The 18,274-nt window shown below is 38.6% G+C and overlaps 3 protein-coding genes across 4 annotated transcripts; 2 read left to right on the plus strand and 1 right to left on the minus strand.

Annotated features, from left to right (window-relative positions):
* Nucleotides 1-909: 909 nt before the first annotated feature.
* LOC135674787 (small ribosomal subunit protein eS7-like) lies at nt 910-4,140 on the minus strand. The gene is made up of 6 exons (XM_065184955.1): nt 4,003-4,140; nt 3,155-3,253; nt 3,005-3,078; nt 2,789-2,912; nt 1,902-2,084; nt 910-1,332 (listed from the first exon to the last, which is right to left on the minus strand). The coding sequence occupies exons 2-6, from the start codon at nt 3,227-3,229 to the stop codon at nt 1,210-1,212; spliced, it is 579 nt and encodes a 192-aa protein (XP_065041027.1). The 5' UTR covers nt 3,230-3,253; nt 4,003-4,140; the 3' UTR covers nt 910-1,209.
* Nucleotides 4,141-5,979: 1,839 nt separating this feature from the next.
* LOC135674788 (gamma-interferon-responsive lysosomal thiol protein-like) lies at nt 5,980-9,849 on the plus strand. 2 transcript variants are annotated; one of them, XM_065184956.1, is made up of 5 exons: nt 5,981-6,365; nt 7,018-7,083; nt 7,779-7,919; nt 8,523-8,615; nt 9,473-9,849. In XM_065184956.1, the coding sequence occupies exons 1-5, from the start codon at nt 6,087-6,089 to the stop codon at nt 9,659-9,661; spliced, it is 768 nt and encodes a 255-aa protein (XP_065041028.1). In that variant the 5' UTR covers nt 5,981-6,086; the 3' UTR covers nt 9,662-9,849. The 2 variants fall into 2 exon arrangements, with proteins under 2 accessions (XP_065041029.1, XP_065041028.1); XM_065184957.1 differs by lacking the exon at nt 7,779-7,919 and having other exon boundaries at nt 5,980-6,365.
* Nucleotides 9,850-11,083: 1,234 nt separating this feature from the next.
* Nucleotides 11,084-15,447, plus strand: LOC135674040 (sister chromatid cohesion 1 protein 1-like). Its single transcript, XM_065183450.1, has 19 exons — nt 11,084-11,136; nt 11,244-11,312; nt 11,397-11,455; nt 11,564-11,608; nt 11,717-11,736; nt 11,842-11,918; nt 12,085-12,184; nt 12,599-12,674; nt 12,759-12,837; nt 13,089-13,210; nt 13,299-13,351; nt 13,434-13,595; nt 13,686-13,790; nt 14,062-14,212; nt 14,287-14,374; nt 14,667-14,803; nt 14,932-15,016; nt 15,156-15,268; nt 15,365-15,447. The coding sequence occupies exons 1-19, from the start codon at nt 11,084-11,086 to the stop codon at nt 15,445-15,447; spliced, it is 1,677 nt and encodes a 558-aa protein (XP_065039522.1).
* The last annotated feature ends 2,827 nt before the right edge of the window (nt 15,448-18,274 follow it).

Genomic DNA, 18,274 nt, shown 5'->3' on the forward strand with positions numbered 1-18,274 from the left:
TGCTAAGCTTATTAACCTGTAACGCCGCCTGCAGCACTGTCAAATGTGCAACTGATGACGAGAAACTTCCATAGTGGTCACGCCTCGCCTTTAACGCCGTCCATCTCTTACCAGGGGCATCGCCTCTGCACGAGTTCATGCCCCGTCAAGGAGATCAAATATCAAGAAAACAATAAACGGCGAAGACGGGATTCATTCAAACCCAGAAATTGCGATAAATCCATTCTACCTTAAATAATTATAATCACTCATATAATTTTATTTATAGATCTCTTAAACTTTTATGATTTATTCGTATCTAATTAATATATTAAATATTAATTATATGATATACTAATTTATGATAAATTATTTATATAATAATATATATAATTTAAAATTAAAATTTATGATTTTAATCTTAAATCTTTATTGTTTACTCTATCTAAAATAATGAAAATGTGTAACATATAAGTTTCAAATTTAAGTTAACATGTATAATTTAAAATTAAAATTATTAATATATAATTTTTTTTATTTAAAAAAAAAAAAAAAAAAAAAAAAAAAACTAAGACCTCAATCAACCGAAGGAGACAAGTAATACTACCACACCTTGAAAACAACTCTCCCATCAAGCACGACAAAAGAGACAGAGATAAAAAGAGATCATTAAGTGGCGGGTAAGAGAGATGAGAAACAAAGAAGGTTCAGTGGTGCTGTTGATAGACAAACATGAATAAATCATAAGAATTAAAAGATCTATTAACACCTACACAAACACAAATAAACCATAAGAACTAAAAAATTTATGATCAAAACCATAAATGAACCTACACAAACACGAATAAACCATGAGAATTGAGTAAATCATAAAAATTAAGAGATCTATACTTTCTATCAAAAAGAAAAACAACTGATGCATCTATCTCGTGAAATCAAACACCAGTCACATAATATTAGATCCACAATTACTTGCAAATCTAGATCCTGGTGGTACAAATTCTTTTTTATCCGCATTGAATATCCAAATACCACAAATCAGATCCCAGCTCAAATGCACATGACTAAAAAAGAAAATGAAATGGCAGTAATGCAAAGATGCTAGTTTCCTGATCATGAAATCATCAAGTATCTTCAATTTACCAAATTAAACCGAACTTGGTGCTTCTCAGCAAAATTGTCTCCCGATTTATAAGTTTAATAACAATACTAAGCTGGTGATAAATATTTTCATGCACTCTCGGTGACAGGGTACTCAAATACCACGTCCTTCCCACAAAGCCTCCGGTAAACACTCGTGAAGGTCTCTGTTTTGTATTCCGTGTTATTCCGCTCCTTTGGGTCAAGGAAAATCTGTTGAATCAAAATTTATAACATCAGACTCTCTTTAACAAACTGTAAAACACCATAATTTTAGAAAAGAACAAACTGCATAGCACAAAACTGTGTGAATATACCACTGAAAAGAGAAACTTGAAACCTTCTTTATGGTTTGACAAGGAGTTTCATCAGTAGTAACCTACTATGTGTTGAACAACAGGATAACATCTATTCAGGTGAAAAGATGCAGAAAACATCTTTTCGGTCATCCTAATAATTTTTTTTCAAAGTAAAAAACAATATGAGAAAATAGATCATATTAACATATAATCACATATATGATGTGTTGATCATCTCCCTACAAATTCTAATAAATGTTACGAGACAGATAAAACCAACAAACTATTGTAAGCTATTCAACACAAAACACCATTTTTAAAAAATACCAGGAATTTACAAATTTGACCATACTAAATAAGCTATATTACCATGATATGATTTTCTTATTGATCAAGCATATTCTGATATTTTAATATCAAAGAAGTGGATAGAAAGAAAAAAGAAAACTGAAAATCAAGACCACTTGCTCAATGGGAACACACCTTCATGATCTTAGAGCCATCCAGACGATATCTTATGCGCTTTCCAACAATTTCAGCAGGGTAAACTACATCTTCCAAGATGGCATCATGAACGGCAGTGAGAGTGCGGCTGCGAGGGCGCACAACGGCAGAACCTTTCTTAGGTGGCCTCAGTATCCTTCGACTAGCAACGAGAATCACATCCTATCATATAAAGTAACAAAATGAACTTTAGAATAAAAAAGGTCAGTTACATTCAGGAACCAACAATACCGGATTCAAAACTCACAAACAATGAACACGATTATCTTAAGACAGAGCTCAGAAACTTAATGATTGATGTCCAGAATAAATTACAGCTACTCTTAAAATGTCAATACCCAATATATAATCAAAAGAACTTTAGTGATGATCTAGGATGAATTTTGCATGTTAAATGTGGTAGCTTGATGTCAAAATATTGAGATCACGGGCGAAGATAGTGGTTTCCAAAGACCTATGAGATAGCAACTGGATCATGACATCAGCACATCCCTTGGATTTTTTATTATTCATGAAATAGGAGAATCACTCTTCGATGGCAGAAGACTACGGAATTGCTTTAAATCATGTTGTACCTAATCTTCCCAAGAAAATCTTAGTAGTTATGAATAGTCGCCATGGAACTGCTTCCCGAAACTTTCCACAGCTGAACGGTGTATTTTAAACAAAATCTGTCCAGATAGCACTTATGCAATGGCATCATTTAGATCACCATAAGTTCTTTAAAATAAATTGAATGGATAACTGCATGTGGTTCATAAAAAGCTCATGTTTCTTTCTTCAAAGAATAAACTTTTATTAATTCCAGGTTGAGCCTAAAATCATCTAACCAATACAACATAAAGATATACCCGGGCCTGGCTTACCTTCCCACTAAACTTCTTTTCCAATTCTCTAACGAGTCTCACATGAATCTTCCTGAAGGCTTTCCGAAGTCTATACGGAACATGGATAACAACAGCTTTCCTATTGCCAGCTACATCCACTTGACTGCATCAGACAACCAGACAAGGCACAAAACAATAAGCAGCTTTATGCTTGTTCATGCAAGAAAGTAGGAAGACTGATATGCTAAAACTCACACAGCTGAGTTGATGTAAAGGTCCTTCAAGTCACTCTTTAACTCCTGATTCCCATTCTCTAAATCAAAGAATGCCTGAAATTAATAAAAACAATTCATTATAATCTTTCGTAAAAGCAACAGGAAAACAGAACCAAGATTAACAACTAGCCTGGGCAACAGTGTCCTCAAACTCGGTCGGCTCAGCACCCTTCTCTTTTTGTATCTTTTTCCTTGCAGTAAACATTTTGGTTGATGATAGTAATCAAACCTACACAGATTTGGAGGGAGATAAAAATATAAAACTGGAAAAATAGAAATCATCTACTTTTTTTGTCTAGAAAGATACAAGATGAATCATGGTATGTATCGGCTTGCTACTGACTCTGGAAACATAAATTATACTGTGTCTCATCCACTAAGCAAACAACTTTGTCTTGCCTGCTGCAATCCTAAAATTCTTACAGGTTCCAGAAACACAAGTGATAACGTTACGACATGATAAATGAGAAGTAGCATAACTAGACAAATTTTCTAAAACTTGTTCTGATCTACTATAATCATGACCATAACTAGTAAAGACCAAGGTGACATTACCATAAATCTAACATGATGAACAATACACGATACAAATTTCTACACCAGAAATAATTGATGCACGGAACAGTAAACATTAGAAGTGAGTCCAACGAAATGGGACGAGTAGGTGCGCATCAATAAACTCAAAGATCTAAAATATATACTGCGGAAATCTTTGACAGAGTAATCTGCATATCATTTATGAAGATCAGCCAAAAGACACCAGCATTCCAAGCAAAGCCTAAACGCAAATCCCTCTGTATGTATTCTAATAGAAGAACCCCAAGCCGACCACATGCATCGACTCCAGAACGATAAATCCCATCAACAACAACAACATACCAAAAAAAAAAAAGACACTACACGAAATGGAAGTAGAGACGATCGATTACTATCAGAACTGAGGTCGATCTTAAGGACAGTTTATGCTTGGATTGGTACCTTTGCGACGGAGACGAGAGAGCCCAAGGCGATGAAAAGATCGCTGCCCCTGCCGCTGCCGCTGCCGCTGCCGCCTAGGGTTGTTCGCCCGCTCGCCCTTTATGAAGCCCGCGCCATGGTTCGCTGATTCTTTGATCGATCAAATCGGAACCGTCCAATGGCATAGCAAGGAACGTTTAGATTTACGACGGAGTCGGGAAGGCGTTAAAGGTCCTCCGTGTTCCCTCGGCCGCTTATGTGTCGTGGGGCCCGGCTAAGCTACATAAGACGTTGTTTCCTACCCGCCTCGTTCACACCGGAAGGCAAAAGAAGCGGGCCCCGCATGATCAAGATCATTTTGGGGGTGGGCAACGGGTGCCGGGACATAGGCGTAGATAAAAGTTAACTTGTGGAACCCACTTCGTCCAGCTACTACGTGCTCTCAGGGCCAAAGATCGTCATAATGGCTTTATTCACGATATTGTCACTGGCTATATTTTGAGACAAAGAATTTCTTAATATGTATAATATTTGATATACGGGCGAATTTCCGAAAGAATTTTTAAATATTTTTTCGAAATATTTTTTTAAAATAATTATTTTACTCTTATCGATCATCGTCGTCCATCGTGGCTCCGCTCACGACTTACTGTGGCACACTCATCAGCCCTCACTCATCCTTCGTAGTCATTATCTCCCTTCTTTTTTATGGTTGTTTATGCCACGAATTGGTAAGCAATACTAGCCATCCTCTTTCTCTTGTTGCTTATATCTTTGCAGTCAAGTGATCCCACCTAGTTGATCATCCTTTTCCCCTCGCGAGTTAGCAATACCAATCGTTCCCTCTCCTCTCTTGGCAATCTGCGATGTCACTCGAGTGTTAGTGAGCCAAGCGATAAAATACATGCAAAGACACGATGGGTTATAATTATTATTTTTTAATTATGAGAGCAAAATAATCTTTTCAAACAGTGGTGCTCTATATAAGAAACTCAATGTTGTGGGTATTTTTTCAAGAATTCACTATTGAGATATATATATTTATACATATAATTTTTTTTAAAAAATTCACTATTGGTTATCGCCTCCACCTAGCACCATTGTCTTTTTCTTTACGGATTTCATTAGTTTTTGCTAGACCCGCTTTTGCGTCTACAATCACAACCCTCTCCTTTGCCTTCAACCCCTTCCGTTTGTGCTTTTGTCATTGATTGCTTGTATTGTAAGGATAATGAGTATGAGATGTGTAGGAGAGTTCAACGAGTGTCAAAAGGTTCGTAGAGGTAAGGACGGATATGATAAAAACTAATGTGATCCGTAAAAAATAAGGACAGTGCAGGGAGGAGATGGTGGCATGTTTGATGAACACATGAGTAAAATATTATTTTCATGTAAGAAAGAATATATATATATATATATATATATATATATATTATGGTTATCTGAGTTGAACTGAGTCATTGTTTATAGAGCGTTAAACTTGTAAAATTAAGGTAGGGGTATTTGTAACAAATGTTCTTTGGTTCGATCTTTTCAGAGGAATGGATCAATATTGAAGTAAAGTTATGTCCGTGAGAATATACATAGAGGTTCCATTTGTAAGTGACTGAAGATAATTATCCCAAAATTGTCGATGGTAGGGGAGGAACATGCAACGTTTCGGTTGAAGACTCACGCTCAACGCCCGTCGAATCTATTGCTCGCATAGGTTCGTTGTGTCCATCTCCGACCGATTCAGACGATCGATCACTTAGCCACGTATCACCTCACGATGAATACGTGTCCGACGATCAATGAGTGTCACATGTAAGCCACGTGTGATCATCATGGCTGCATAAGAAACGTGAGAGGGTTCCTCTACATTTGTCATATCGGCTTTCACTTTGCATCTCAGCCGTCGCTTGACGTAACGGTCATGCAACATTGTATGATATTTTTCTGAGTACTGCATACGTCACTTGTTGAATGGTTTCTAAAACCCGATTCCTGAAAAGATCCGACACGTAGCCATCCTTGCTTGGCACCGTTTCCTCCGCACACCCTACGTCACCTGTTTTATCCATCGACCACCCGTCGACGACGAGCTCCTCCTCCTCGCGATCATCATGGCCGCTACGGCTCGCCTTCTCCTCTTTCTCGTCGCCTCCTTCCTCGCCTCCTCATCCTCCTTTTCTCGTGTTGCCATCTCCACCACCTCTTCCCCTGCTTCGCCTCGGAATGTTTCGCTGGCTCTCTACTACGAGACCCTCTGCCCTTACTGCTCCAACTTCATCGTCAACCATCTATCCAAAATCTTCCACGACGGCCTCATCTCCATCGTCGACCTCGACCTCATTCCCTATGGCAACGCCCGCCTCGGCTCCAACTCCACCATGTCTTGCCAGGTCGCCTAGCAATTGCTTTAATTCTTCTTCTTAATCCGTCTCTCAGTCGTATCGAAGATACCTTGGCTGTAGATTTTAACCACAGCGGCTTCAATTTGCTTATTTTTCGATCATTAGAGGTTCAGAACCACATTAAATTTCCCAAAATCATTAGTCATCTGATAAATGTGGCGCGTGGGTGCCGTAATGAGGCTTTGCAATCTTTGAGAAAAGAACATAAAATATTTTGTTCTTTATGATGTTGATGCAGCTTAATTACTCATTAGCTAAACTTGTATTACAGGTAGGGCATATCAAACTTGTTTCGCCCAAAGATCACAATCTACTGGTTAAACATATTTCAATCTCTTCTCTATTTGGAAGAGAATCTATGATGTCGGTTTTTCGCATAATGATCCATGCGGATAAGCTTATAGTACACAGTAGGTCAGATGAGCCTTGTTTCTGTTCAAGTATATTTCCATCTCTTCTTGATTTGGGGGGAAATCTATGGTGTTGATTTTGGGTTAATTATTGATACAGGCAATCTATAGTTCATATCAATTTTGATATCTTTTGCTCTTATTAATGAATGGATATATTTCATATTCTCTTGTATGTAGAATAGAGGGGAAACTGAAACAAGCAAGCTAATCGATCTTGTGTTTTGCAGCATGGCCCCAACGAGTGCTTATTGAACACTGTGGAAGCCTGTGCCATCAATGCTTGGCCTGATCTGGTGAAGAATTCTTTTGTTCTCTCTTCATGTATTACTTTTAGACTATGCGTGCATATAATCTCTTTATATCATTTGCTTAGTGCCTGGAAACCTGGGTGGAATCAAGTCGATTGATGGAATAAGTCAGGCAACACTTGCAATACAAATAACTAAAACATAGTTGCGACACAATACTTGGTGTTCCAGAAGATTATTGTAGTAGACATGATGATACCATATTTCCACTCCATTGTTGAGAGTCCAAAGAAGTTACGAGCGAGAAAAAACTGTAATATATTGAAATTTTCACATACAAAATTGCAGCAGAAACTACTCTATTGAAACACCTCCATGAGTTCCCTTATTAAATCGAGTGTTCAGGTATATATAGCTGCTCATCTCTTCTATTTATGGATTGCCTTGTTCATATAACAAATTGAAATTATATGTGATTTATCAACTACTGTTTTTTGGGAGAAAAAAAGGCTTTGTCAAGTACTTATCAGGATGTCTATTTGTTGCACTTGAATATGTTTTTTTGTTAGTTTCCTCGATAGGAACTTTGAAATGCACTAACCAAAATACAATTGAATAACTTTTTTGGCACTGTAATTTGATTCATCTGTTGTTCTTTATCTTTAATGGGTCATTGTTTGAATGGAAGGCTTTATGCTATATCTTTGCTTAACTGGTAATATTCATGGAGCTTTTTGCAGAGCATACATTTTAGTTTAATTTATTGTGTCGAACATCTGGTTTTGGAGCATAAATACACCGAGTGGGAATCCTGCTTCTCAAAACTTGGTCTGGATTCAAATGCTGTTTTAAATTGCTATGATAGCGGACATGGGAAAGAGGTATCTTCCAAATCTTTGCTGTTTTCTATTTTTCTTTTGAGTTTAGGGACAAAGGTGTAAAATCATGGTAAGTAACATGCTCAGTAATGATGCTTTTGGGATGATAAGAAAAAAACTTCTGTTGTTGCCAAACTTTTTTGAGAGTAAAAAAATCTTCTAATTCAGAATGTTTCTGAAAAAAAAAACCTGTGAAATTCCAAGTGTTTGTTATTCCCATTTGAACTCCAGCTTTATGTTTGTTCAAAAAATCTCTAGAAGGCAAATATTTATGATTCTCTTTTTCTTAAAATATCAAAAGTCGAAAAGATTAAAAAGATATGCATGTTTGGGCATGTTCAATCTTGTAACTTTTTTGTATATTCAGAGAGGAGAAAAACAATAGGGTGACAGCATATCCTATCACAAAACATTTGTATGACAAGTTTCTTACATTATTAATTTTCTATAAATTACTTGAAGTAACAGTTGGTATTGCAGCAAAATCTGAAGTTGCAATTAGATGGTTTCCTGTAGGTATAAGGAAGCAATTCAGATGGTATATAGAACGAATAGTGCTAAGTCTGCTCGATGAACATGACATACTTTTTTCTTTACTTGTGGCAGCTTGAATTACAGTATGCAGAGCAAACAGATTCCCTTCAGCCCCCACATAGATATGTACCCTGGGTGGTAGTGGATGGGCAGCCACTGTATGAGGTTAGTTTTAGAATCTATGAATCTTAACACCATCAATCCTAAGTAAACTATTGTGTCATTTCTTTTGAGTCTTCAAGGACATCTTTTTAAGTCTTACCAATAATTTTCTTAATGATTTTATCGTGCTGTTGTGAATGATTTAAGCTATTGTAGGCCTTACATAATGAGGCCCAAATATGGTTCTGTTAAATCCTTTAAGAACTTTCATTTAGATGTAGTTTTGTTTTTATTTTTTATTTTTCCCATCTGTCTAATCCTGAGATGCATTCCCTGATGTTGCATTGCATAGTTATATCACATATGAGATTGCATTAATATTTTTCACTTCTGTAGTCATCGTGACAAATGTTCTGGAGTCAGTTTTTACATATTATAAAGAACTGGTTGTGCACAACTGTTATTATTTGAAATAGTTCTGATGAATTCATGGTTCTTCTTGGATTCTGATGTTGTTGTCTTATCAATAGCAACTTACCATCTAGAATTAAGTAACTCATGTTGATGTTGTCTCTGTAAATCTGGTGTAATGAGCAAAAGTGATATTATTTGTCGAGAAAAAAAAAATTTACTTGTCCTTAGTTACCTTTTCAACAAGATTTTTTTTAGCGATTTTTTAGTGCAAAAGGATGATAGGTTTTCAGATAAAAAAAGAGATCACTTGCTTCAGCATCCAGGTGTCTCATATTTCTGAGGAAGATCTGCACTTGTCATTCTTACACAATCTTCCAATTAAGATTAATTGTTACCAGTTAAATCACTTGAAGTTAAATCTCTTGATCATCATGAATCTGGCTGTGATATGATATTCAAAAGTTATTTTCAATCCAGTGTTAAAGCAAGTTTCTGACATATTACAGGATTATGAAAAATTTGAAGCTTACATCTGCAAAGCATATCATGGTGAGCCTCCAGAGACTTGCTTAGGTTTGCTCCCGAAGAAGGATCACAAGATGAAAGCAGACAATCATGTATCTTATGCTGATGAAATGATCAGCTCCTCCATTGCTGCTGTTCACGGTGACGCAAAGATAGATATGGTAGTCTAGACTTCTGAATGGGCTTCCTACTACTCCAGCAATCACTTAGTTGTCTGTTGAAGCCATCTGCTGGTTATGTGTCGATAAGCCAGCTCTGTTAAATGCTGGACTGGACAATGGTATGTGTACATGCGACATGGACTGGATGATGCTTAGCTATTTGCAATGGTTCTGAATGGCTGCAGCTATTTACTGTACGTGTGTTGTCTTATCGTTCATGCGTGAGTTCTAGTTGTTGATAGCTCCGACACTAAGGTGTGTGCTATTTTGCCACTTCTCTAGTTGGAGATATCGATGTGCATGACCAATTCTTCAGGTAGGATTTAATTGTGATGGTGTTTGTTTTTTTCTGGTTCTTCCTGAGTGATCTTTGTTGGGTTAACGGTCTATATTCAGTTCAAGGTGGACTTTATCAGCCCACAGCTTACCTCCTCTTAACCTAATCCTAATTTATATTTAGGTAGGGTGTGGTGGCTATAAAAAGAGACAGAAAAGGGTAGCAACGAGTGATATGATCCTTGTATCCCAGTTATTCTTTTGTGATTATTGCTAGGGTTTTGGATAAGAGATTGAGATATGTATATTCATTATTATTATAGTGGATTATCTTTAGTTTGTCTTGTGATTTTTACCTTTAAAGGATTTTTATATTTTGATGTTTTATTTTATTGTGATTCCATTTAATTTCGTTGTGTGTTATGGTCTGCTAATATTTGTTCATATACAAAAATTTATTTCTCTTTATATCTCATCAATCTTTTCATGCCATATGATAAAATTAAAATTAAATTATATTCATAATAAATGTTAGAAAATTACTTTGAGTTTTGGTGCCTGCAAATCATATTACATTATTTTTCTGTTCTTTGCATGACATTCAACACTTGCAGGTATCTCAGTCTCTAAAAAATAAAATCTCAGCTGTTGCGTTCGATCTATGTAGACTAAATGTGATCGAATAAATTGATGTTTTTCGTCTATCAGGTTCTAATTGCGAGTGCAAGTCTTGTGCAATTCCTCTGGGTTTGAGATTTAGGTTCAACAAGAGAGAGGAACCTAAATAGTCAATCAAGCTGGCGATCAATCATCTTCGTTTCTCTTCCTCGTCTTTCTTCAAGCTTATATGTCATGCCAACAAGACGAGACTATGTGAATTAAGTGCAAGAATCAAGTGACAATTAAGTATGGCTTGTGTTGGAGACAACTCGCGGTAGCTTTTGCTATACTACAATTAATTCTGCATCCCGTAACGGCCTTCTCTTACATTGCGAGCGTGCGACGGGTCCGAGGAACGAAATGACCGATTTGCCCATCCCACCACCCTCTAGCTTGTGCTCCTCTATAAATTCCCCTCTTCTCTTTTCCTTTCTCCTGTGTGTGGTCGCCGTCGCGTAAGAGAAGGAACAGAGCGTGGTGATCAGAGCGAGGAAGATGTTCTACTCGCACCAGCTCCTGGCGAGGAAGGCTCCTCTCGGCCAGATCTGGTGAGACCCCCCCCTCCCTCTCTTATTCTCTGCCTCCGATTCCTTGGACTACTTCGTTTTATTATTTGCGAAAAGAGGCATCGGCTGATTGGAGCTTTGGCATCAAGGATGGCGGCCACCATGCGCGCCAAGATGAACAGGAGGAAGCTCGATAAGCTTGACATCATCAAAATCTGGTGTGAGCTTCATATGAACTCCTCGTTCATTCAACTTCTCCGCTCCTCTGCTTCTTGATCGACGCTCTTTCTCTGTAACCGCAGTGAGGAGATACTGAATCCATCGGTCCCGATGGCCCTCCGCCTCTCCGGCATTCTCATGGGCAAGTTCCAGCCATCTACTTAATCTGATCCATTGCTTTCTATTTTAGACTCGAATTATCTTTCGTTCCTCGACTACAAACGCTCGATCCATTCGTGGTTTTTGTCAGGCGGCGTGGTGATCGTCTACGAGAGGAAGGTCAAGCTCCTCTATGGTTCGTCCTTTCTAGTCTTGTTACTGCGACGAACTAGGAATTTTTACAAGTTACAGATTTCTCTTGCAACGTTATCTTCTTCGTCTAATTATTTGCTGTAATTTGCAGACGACGTAACGCGATTTCTGGTGATCCTCGAAGTTTCTAGAGCTTTTGTCTCGTGCTCTTCCTCTTCCTCTTCCGAACTCCTTTCCGTTGTGTACGCGAACTTTAATTCGCCGATGATATGACAGGTGGAGATCAATGCGGCGTGGAAGGTGAAAACGGTGTCCGATCCAACCGTCCTTCCCCGCGCAAAAGCCCAGGCCAAGTGCTCTCTCTCTCTCTCTCTCTCTCTCTCTCTCCCCTCCCGTTTCCGTTTAAAGAAAAAAAGACAATAGAAATCATGTGGGAGAGCAGCTGTTAAGAATGACTGGAACCTCACTAACCGTCGAAGACGGTGAGATGATGATCGGATGGCGATGGGTTGTTTGCAGGTTTGAAGCGGTGACGCTGCCCGAGTACGTGGACATGGAACCGGAGCAGCCCATGATGTTCCCCGACGCGTCCATCGCCACTGCCGCATTCCAACGCATGGTCCGACTCTCCTCCTTTTTACAAATTTGCCACATATTCGACGTTCTCCGATTTCATGATACCCATCGATCCTTTGTCCAGTTTGCCCCACACGGACGGTGGGGATGAAGCCTTACCATGATAACAAACTCTTAATATCTTACACGACGGAATTGAGCTAATTTCGTAAATAATGGAGAACAGAGACCTGTTTCTTTCTTGGGAACATGAATCGGCCCATTGTGGTATTTGTTCCCTCGTATATTATTACGGTTGGTGGATCTCGAATTCTTGTCGCGCACAGGTTTTCAAGGTATCCGAATCAACTACACGGACAGGATCTCGGATCACATCGTCGAGGGGGATCCCCCACCCAGTAGAAGTCTAAGCTAATGTTATTTTTGTTTATTTTTTCTTAACTATCGGTGGGCGCAGCGATTGGACGATTTGGAAGAACACTATATTAATATTGACCTCAGAGACGATGACCTCGCCGGCAATGATCACCAAGGTCCCTTTATGTGTCTTTCTCCCCTTACCGTTGGTTCTCATGATTCTGCAGTGGCAATGAAGTATATCTATTTTCCTACTGCAGCGGAGCCTGAAAATATCACGTTATTCGAAACATTTGGATCGGGCGTTGCGGAGACTGATCTTTACAATCATTTTGAGAGGTATTAAAAATTATTTTCATGAAAATACCATTTGTGAAATTTCAGATTGGCATAATGCTGTGACTAATGTTCTACGACATGGTTTGGTCAATGTAGTACTAATTTGCTATGTACTTGTAATCGTACATCTTAATTAATTAATTAATCCGTAATTATAAATTTATCTAAATTATCAGTTAATATTACTTTATTCTGTTCGTATTTTTATTAGAAAAAGCTTCAACTCGCTATAGTAACAAAGAATTATGTAGGTTTGACGTCGGAGATGACGAGACGCACATCAACTTCACTCCTCAAGAAGAACCGCAGTTTGAGGCTACCCTTATACCCTCTCTGCCGCACGAAGATGAAATTAGAACCTTCACTCATTTGCGTAATCTTCTTAAAAGCTTCTTGTAATTTGATGATCCTTAGATTTAAGTGTGTTCTACGAATTGAATTATCTTACTGTCTTCTAGCAGATAGTGCAGTTGAGAACCATCAGACGGAAGAAAAAGAGGAGCAGAGAGCTAACGTTTTGTATTAGTGAATTCGTTTAGCGTCATCTAAACATACGAAAATATTGTTAGGGTAAACGTTGTTTGTTGTATTAACAGGATGAGGACGTGCAGCGCCAGCAGCCGGTAAAAAGAAAGGCGCACAGAAAACCTAGCCATCGGATCATGGACGATAGGCAACTCATGATCCCGGGAAACATCTATCAGCTATGGCTTCAGGACACTTCTGATATAGTGTCCAAAAGAGGAAGAACTGTTATGGTTGGTGTTGCAATAAATTTTCCTCTATACCATTGTCTGCAGCGAGGACTTCATCTTTTCTGTAGCCAACTAACCAGTGCGTTTCTACAGCAATGTTTGCGGTCTGTTAATCCTATTCGGTCTACTAAGATATCCAACCTCATGGACTTGCCACCAGTAGCTCTGATTTCTGGTTTGGAGATGTTTCCAGCTAAAGTACATTACCCTTCCCCCCTTATGGAGTTATGGAGAAAATGTACCGAAGTAAATATTTCACCTTCAGGTAATCGTCTATAAGCTGCTCGCATTCAACATTCAGTCATCAGTACTATGAGCATAAAATAAATAAAAAAGGTTCTTGCATGTAGGAGATAAATCACCCCCAGCACAGCAGCGGGAAGTTACCGAAACTGTAAGCAACATTCTTCTGGCAATTTACTCTCTTGTCTGACTAATTCAATTCGTATCTAAAAAATCGTTTATGGAGGTGAAGCTTCTGGAAGAAGTTCAGGGTGAGATAGGGTCCAACAGTCTGGACGTCTCCATCGAAAAGCTCAGAGCCAACCTCGAAAATCTGGATTTCCAGGGATTTGACGATGCATTTAGCATGGATCATTTTGTCACTCCAGGGAGTTCTGGTGAGTTTGATACTTTCATGTGCAATGCCAGACTCTTTTAGGATTCAGGTGATGAAATATCTCTTCGACAACAGCAGGACAAAGTTCAAAATCCATGCCCAGTTCTGGTTCTGGACATGCCTTTATGCCGTTGGAACCTGAAATACAATTACCTTCTGTAAGGTCAGCAAAATAATTATAGAAAAATAATTTTAGTAAATCTTTCTCGGAAAATTGAAATTCACATACTCTTTTAGTTAGAAATTTCTCATAGTGCGAAAATCCAATTTCTTTTCGTTCTTAATTTCAGGAGGATATGCCACTTTTTTAGTTAAAATGGCCTTACAATATTACGTTACGACTTGACATCTCTGATTCGTTAATCACCGAAATCCTTGTTTCTAACTGTACAGATAGTTGCCATATCTTGGTTAAACGTGGGAACTAGCAATCTTGTGTTGGAATTTTGAGACAGGTCCAAAAGAAAGCAGCATTCATCATCAAAGAGTTTCAGGAACCTTGATCCAGTTGAAGAGGAGTTGCCGCTGCAGCAAGATGTGAGGGGTTCCAAGATCAGGAGACTATCCGAGACAGGTCCAACCCCTGATTTCGGTATGTAATTTCTAAATCCAAATTCTGTAAATTGATCATTAACCTAGGTACATTAGTTCTACCTCCGGCGATCACTATTTAAGATTTCGGACAACACCTGTATTCGGCACTTACGATATCTCATATAGAACTGGAGGAAACAGGACCCACTCAAACCCCAGTTACTCCTCCATCAAATCCTGCTGTTGACAACACTACTCTGTTAATCCGCACGTAAGTAAAGAGCCATATGCTTCGATATTAAAGCCATACTACGTACTGTTTACAGGATTAAGATTGCAATAGCTCAATTTACCTCCACCGGTAACATATTAGTGGCATCGGACATGACGGATTACATGCTAATGAACAGGCATCTCAAGTTGCATTTTGATACGCCAGGAGCCCCACAGTCTGAATCACTGAACCAGCTAGCTTTCGGAATGTATAAGAGAAAAGCTGCTCAACTCTTTTACCAAACGTGTGGTATTTAGTTTTCCTTGCTTACGACTCACAACCTTCCTCCAATTTATAGATTACAATGCTCATATATGTTGCAATGCCTTCCTTTCTCATTTGCAGTTCTTGTCACTTGTGACTTCATCAAGGTCCAACAGCATGAGGCATATGGTGACATATCAATCTCAAGAGGGCCCAAGATGTAACACACCCGATCCTTGTAGCAGAATGGGGCAGCTCATTTCTTGCTAGGAAAGAAAAGGTAAAAATCGAAACTACAAGTCTTCTTTGAAAATCTTTAACTTAGTTTACTTTCACGCATTCAATTGTTTTTGACTTGATAGTAACTGTAATTTGAGCCTTACATCTCAAGTATTTTCAAGACTATAAAATCGCAGAATTACAGCCTGAAAACAAATATTTGGCTTGCTTCAGGGCAATAACCATAGGATGTTAGATTGGTAGACAGGATCTTGATAAATGGTGCTTAGGATTTGCCTTTCCACCTTAACAACCATATACTAGCATAGACAGGCAATGATATAATAGCAGAGACCAAACCTTCCCCCATAGACAAACGCAACGATTCCTCTATTCCCCAACCAGAGTGACCAAGCACTGGTTTCTAAATCCAAATCACCACATACTCCTCGCCAACCTTTAGCAGTCTTTACAGTTGGACCTCAAGAAGTTACAGGCATACACGGGAACCTCGCCGCCCGTCCAACAAACACCCAGCCAAAGTAAAGAAAGCAAGACAGCGGGTGAAGGAACCGACTCCTCTACTTCGTCTTGCACATAGCGAGCTAATTGTCCCTTTTTGAGTTGATGATGGGCATCATAAGATGCTATGATTCGCTCCGTGTAGTTCAAATTTCGAACTGCTCAAGGGCCGGGCCATCACTTGCCAAAACCAAAACCGCCGTTTACGCCTCTGCATCTGGTCCAGGCAGGCACGTCGCATGGTCCTGGTCATCTTGCTAATATTTTTAGGCTTTCCAATGGGAGGGTTTAAACTGGGAAGAAGTAAATCGACATCCCAAACTATTCCCCGCATCACCATATACCGCTCGCCGAACAATAGGCTTATCTGAGCCGTCTCTGTGCTGACCCATAGATGAAAGACTAATAATTTCTCGACATGTTTCTTTCCCACCTCGCCCATCCGTGGCGACGGATGGACGTGTGTGTGACTCATCGCGAGAGAGGGAGATGGCGGGCATATTAGTTCAGAACATTGCTATCTGGAATATTCAACAATGAAGTTTATGATCTGAGAACAAGCACACCATATATGACGAGTCGAGCCGGTTCAACTTTCATAAAGGGCGGCTCTTGGTCTGACCAATGCATTTTCCTTTGACATTAAGTTGGCGTGCATCATATTACTTAAATGCATATGTGATGCAGATCATTTCAACCCTAAACTGTGAAGATTATACTACCATGGGAAGTTTCTAGGGTTGACAAGACCAAATCAAAATTAGAACTTCTCGTGAACATTTATTTGAACTCGTAGCTTAAGTAGTCTCTGATCTGTCAATGGTTTACTACGATGTTTTGTACTTTAATTTGGAACTTTATTGCTTCGTATTAAAACAAAAGAAAAGTTAGCTCGATAACCTTATACCATGATTTTTGCACCTAGAAATCATGATAGGGGTGTTTCCCTGCTAATTCCTCTGGAAGGATCAATGTACGTCACCGTTCATGATCAGATTCTAGCTTGATCATTATCTGAGCCACTTGTATGATCCAAGTCTACCATAATCACACCTTGTTTTAAAAGGGAGTCTCAAATGGAGGGGCCATGTTTAACTTTTAGGAACATCTTGAAAATTTCTGATATGGTAGAACCAGAGGAATGACAACTTATCCAACTTGCACGACATGTTCCTTCTCACCCTATTGCTCTTCCACTAGCACCAGATTCTTGTCTCCATATCTCTGCACTAACTTTTAAAATACAAATAAATGATATATAGACAGGTACAATTAGGAAAAGAATTTTCTTAGGCTAATTGGAAGTATTAAATAAGCAAATGTAAGCAAATAGGTACATTGAACTTAAATGCCCAAATCTTTGACATTGTTAATCTATACGATAGTCATCACAAATCATGACCTTATAAATTACAATTTCTACGTGATATATTAAATCAGTAGCATAGGCAAATAGACTATGTTAGTAATGGTGCATAATTTAATGGTTTACAGAAGACGTTCGATTACAAACCTCCTTCAGTTTTGATTTATTCGCCATAAGAAAATTGTATCATGTTCGGTGAGGGTGCAACTTTGGTATAGACATGAAGCTTTATGTAACCTATGTTACAAACGCAATCTACACCAAGTAGTAGGCTCGATGCCTTTCTGGCCTTTCTTTGTTTTGCTACACCATGGAAGGACAATAGCATTTCTTCAAAATCGATATGGGACAAAAGAGTTGATCGATGTGATGAGTTGCATCTTGGATGTCCCACCAACAGTGTTTAGATCATGATGTTGACGAGGAATTGACATGCAACCAAGAGGAATTGTCTATGTCAACGCATGCATATGCGCGAGCCGGATTATAGTGCCACGTTTCGCGTCTTTACCCTACGAAAATGTCTACAAAGTTTAATATTCGTCTAGCATAAACATCTGAACCCACAAGTACAATAACACACGGCTTTTATGATAGAATATTCATTTGTCCTTACTGAAATTAATGTACTCTTATAAATACCTTATATATATATATATTGTATTTTCTTTTCCACCGAAGACTCCTATGTTCGATTTTCTCTTTTCAATTGATATCTCCATTTGACACCTTTTAATCTTTTTATAACTTTAACAATCATTTTTGTATGAATTGTATAACACAAGGCAAAAGTTATACAAAGAAAACTTAGTGACGACGACAACACGAACTTCACAATGCAAAAAGGAAAAAGAAGGTTGTCTTTTTTAGGAGGAAGAAAGCCCTTGAAAAGGAAACTAATTTGCTCGTTCGCAGGCAGCCATCTGATTGACTCGGACCACCAT

The sequence above is a fragment of the Musa acuminata genome, chromosome BXJ1-5, assembly GCF_036884655.1.
Source record: "Musa acuminata AAA Group cultivar baxijiao chromosome BXJ1-5, Cavendish_Baxijiao_AAA, whole genome shotgun sequence".
NCBI classification, from domain to species: Eukaryota; Viridiplantae; Streptophyta; class Magnoliopsida; order Zingiberales; family Musaceae; genus Musa; species Musa acuminata.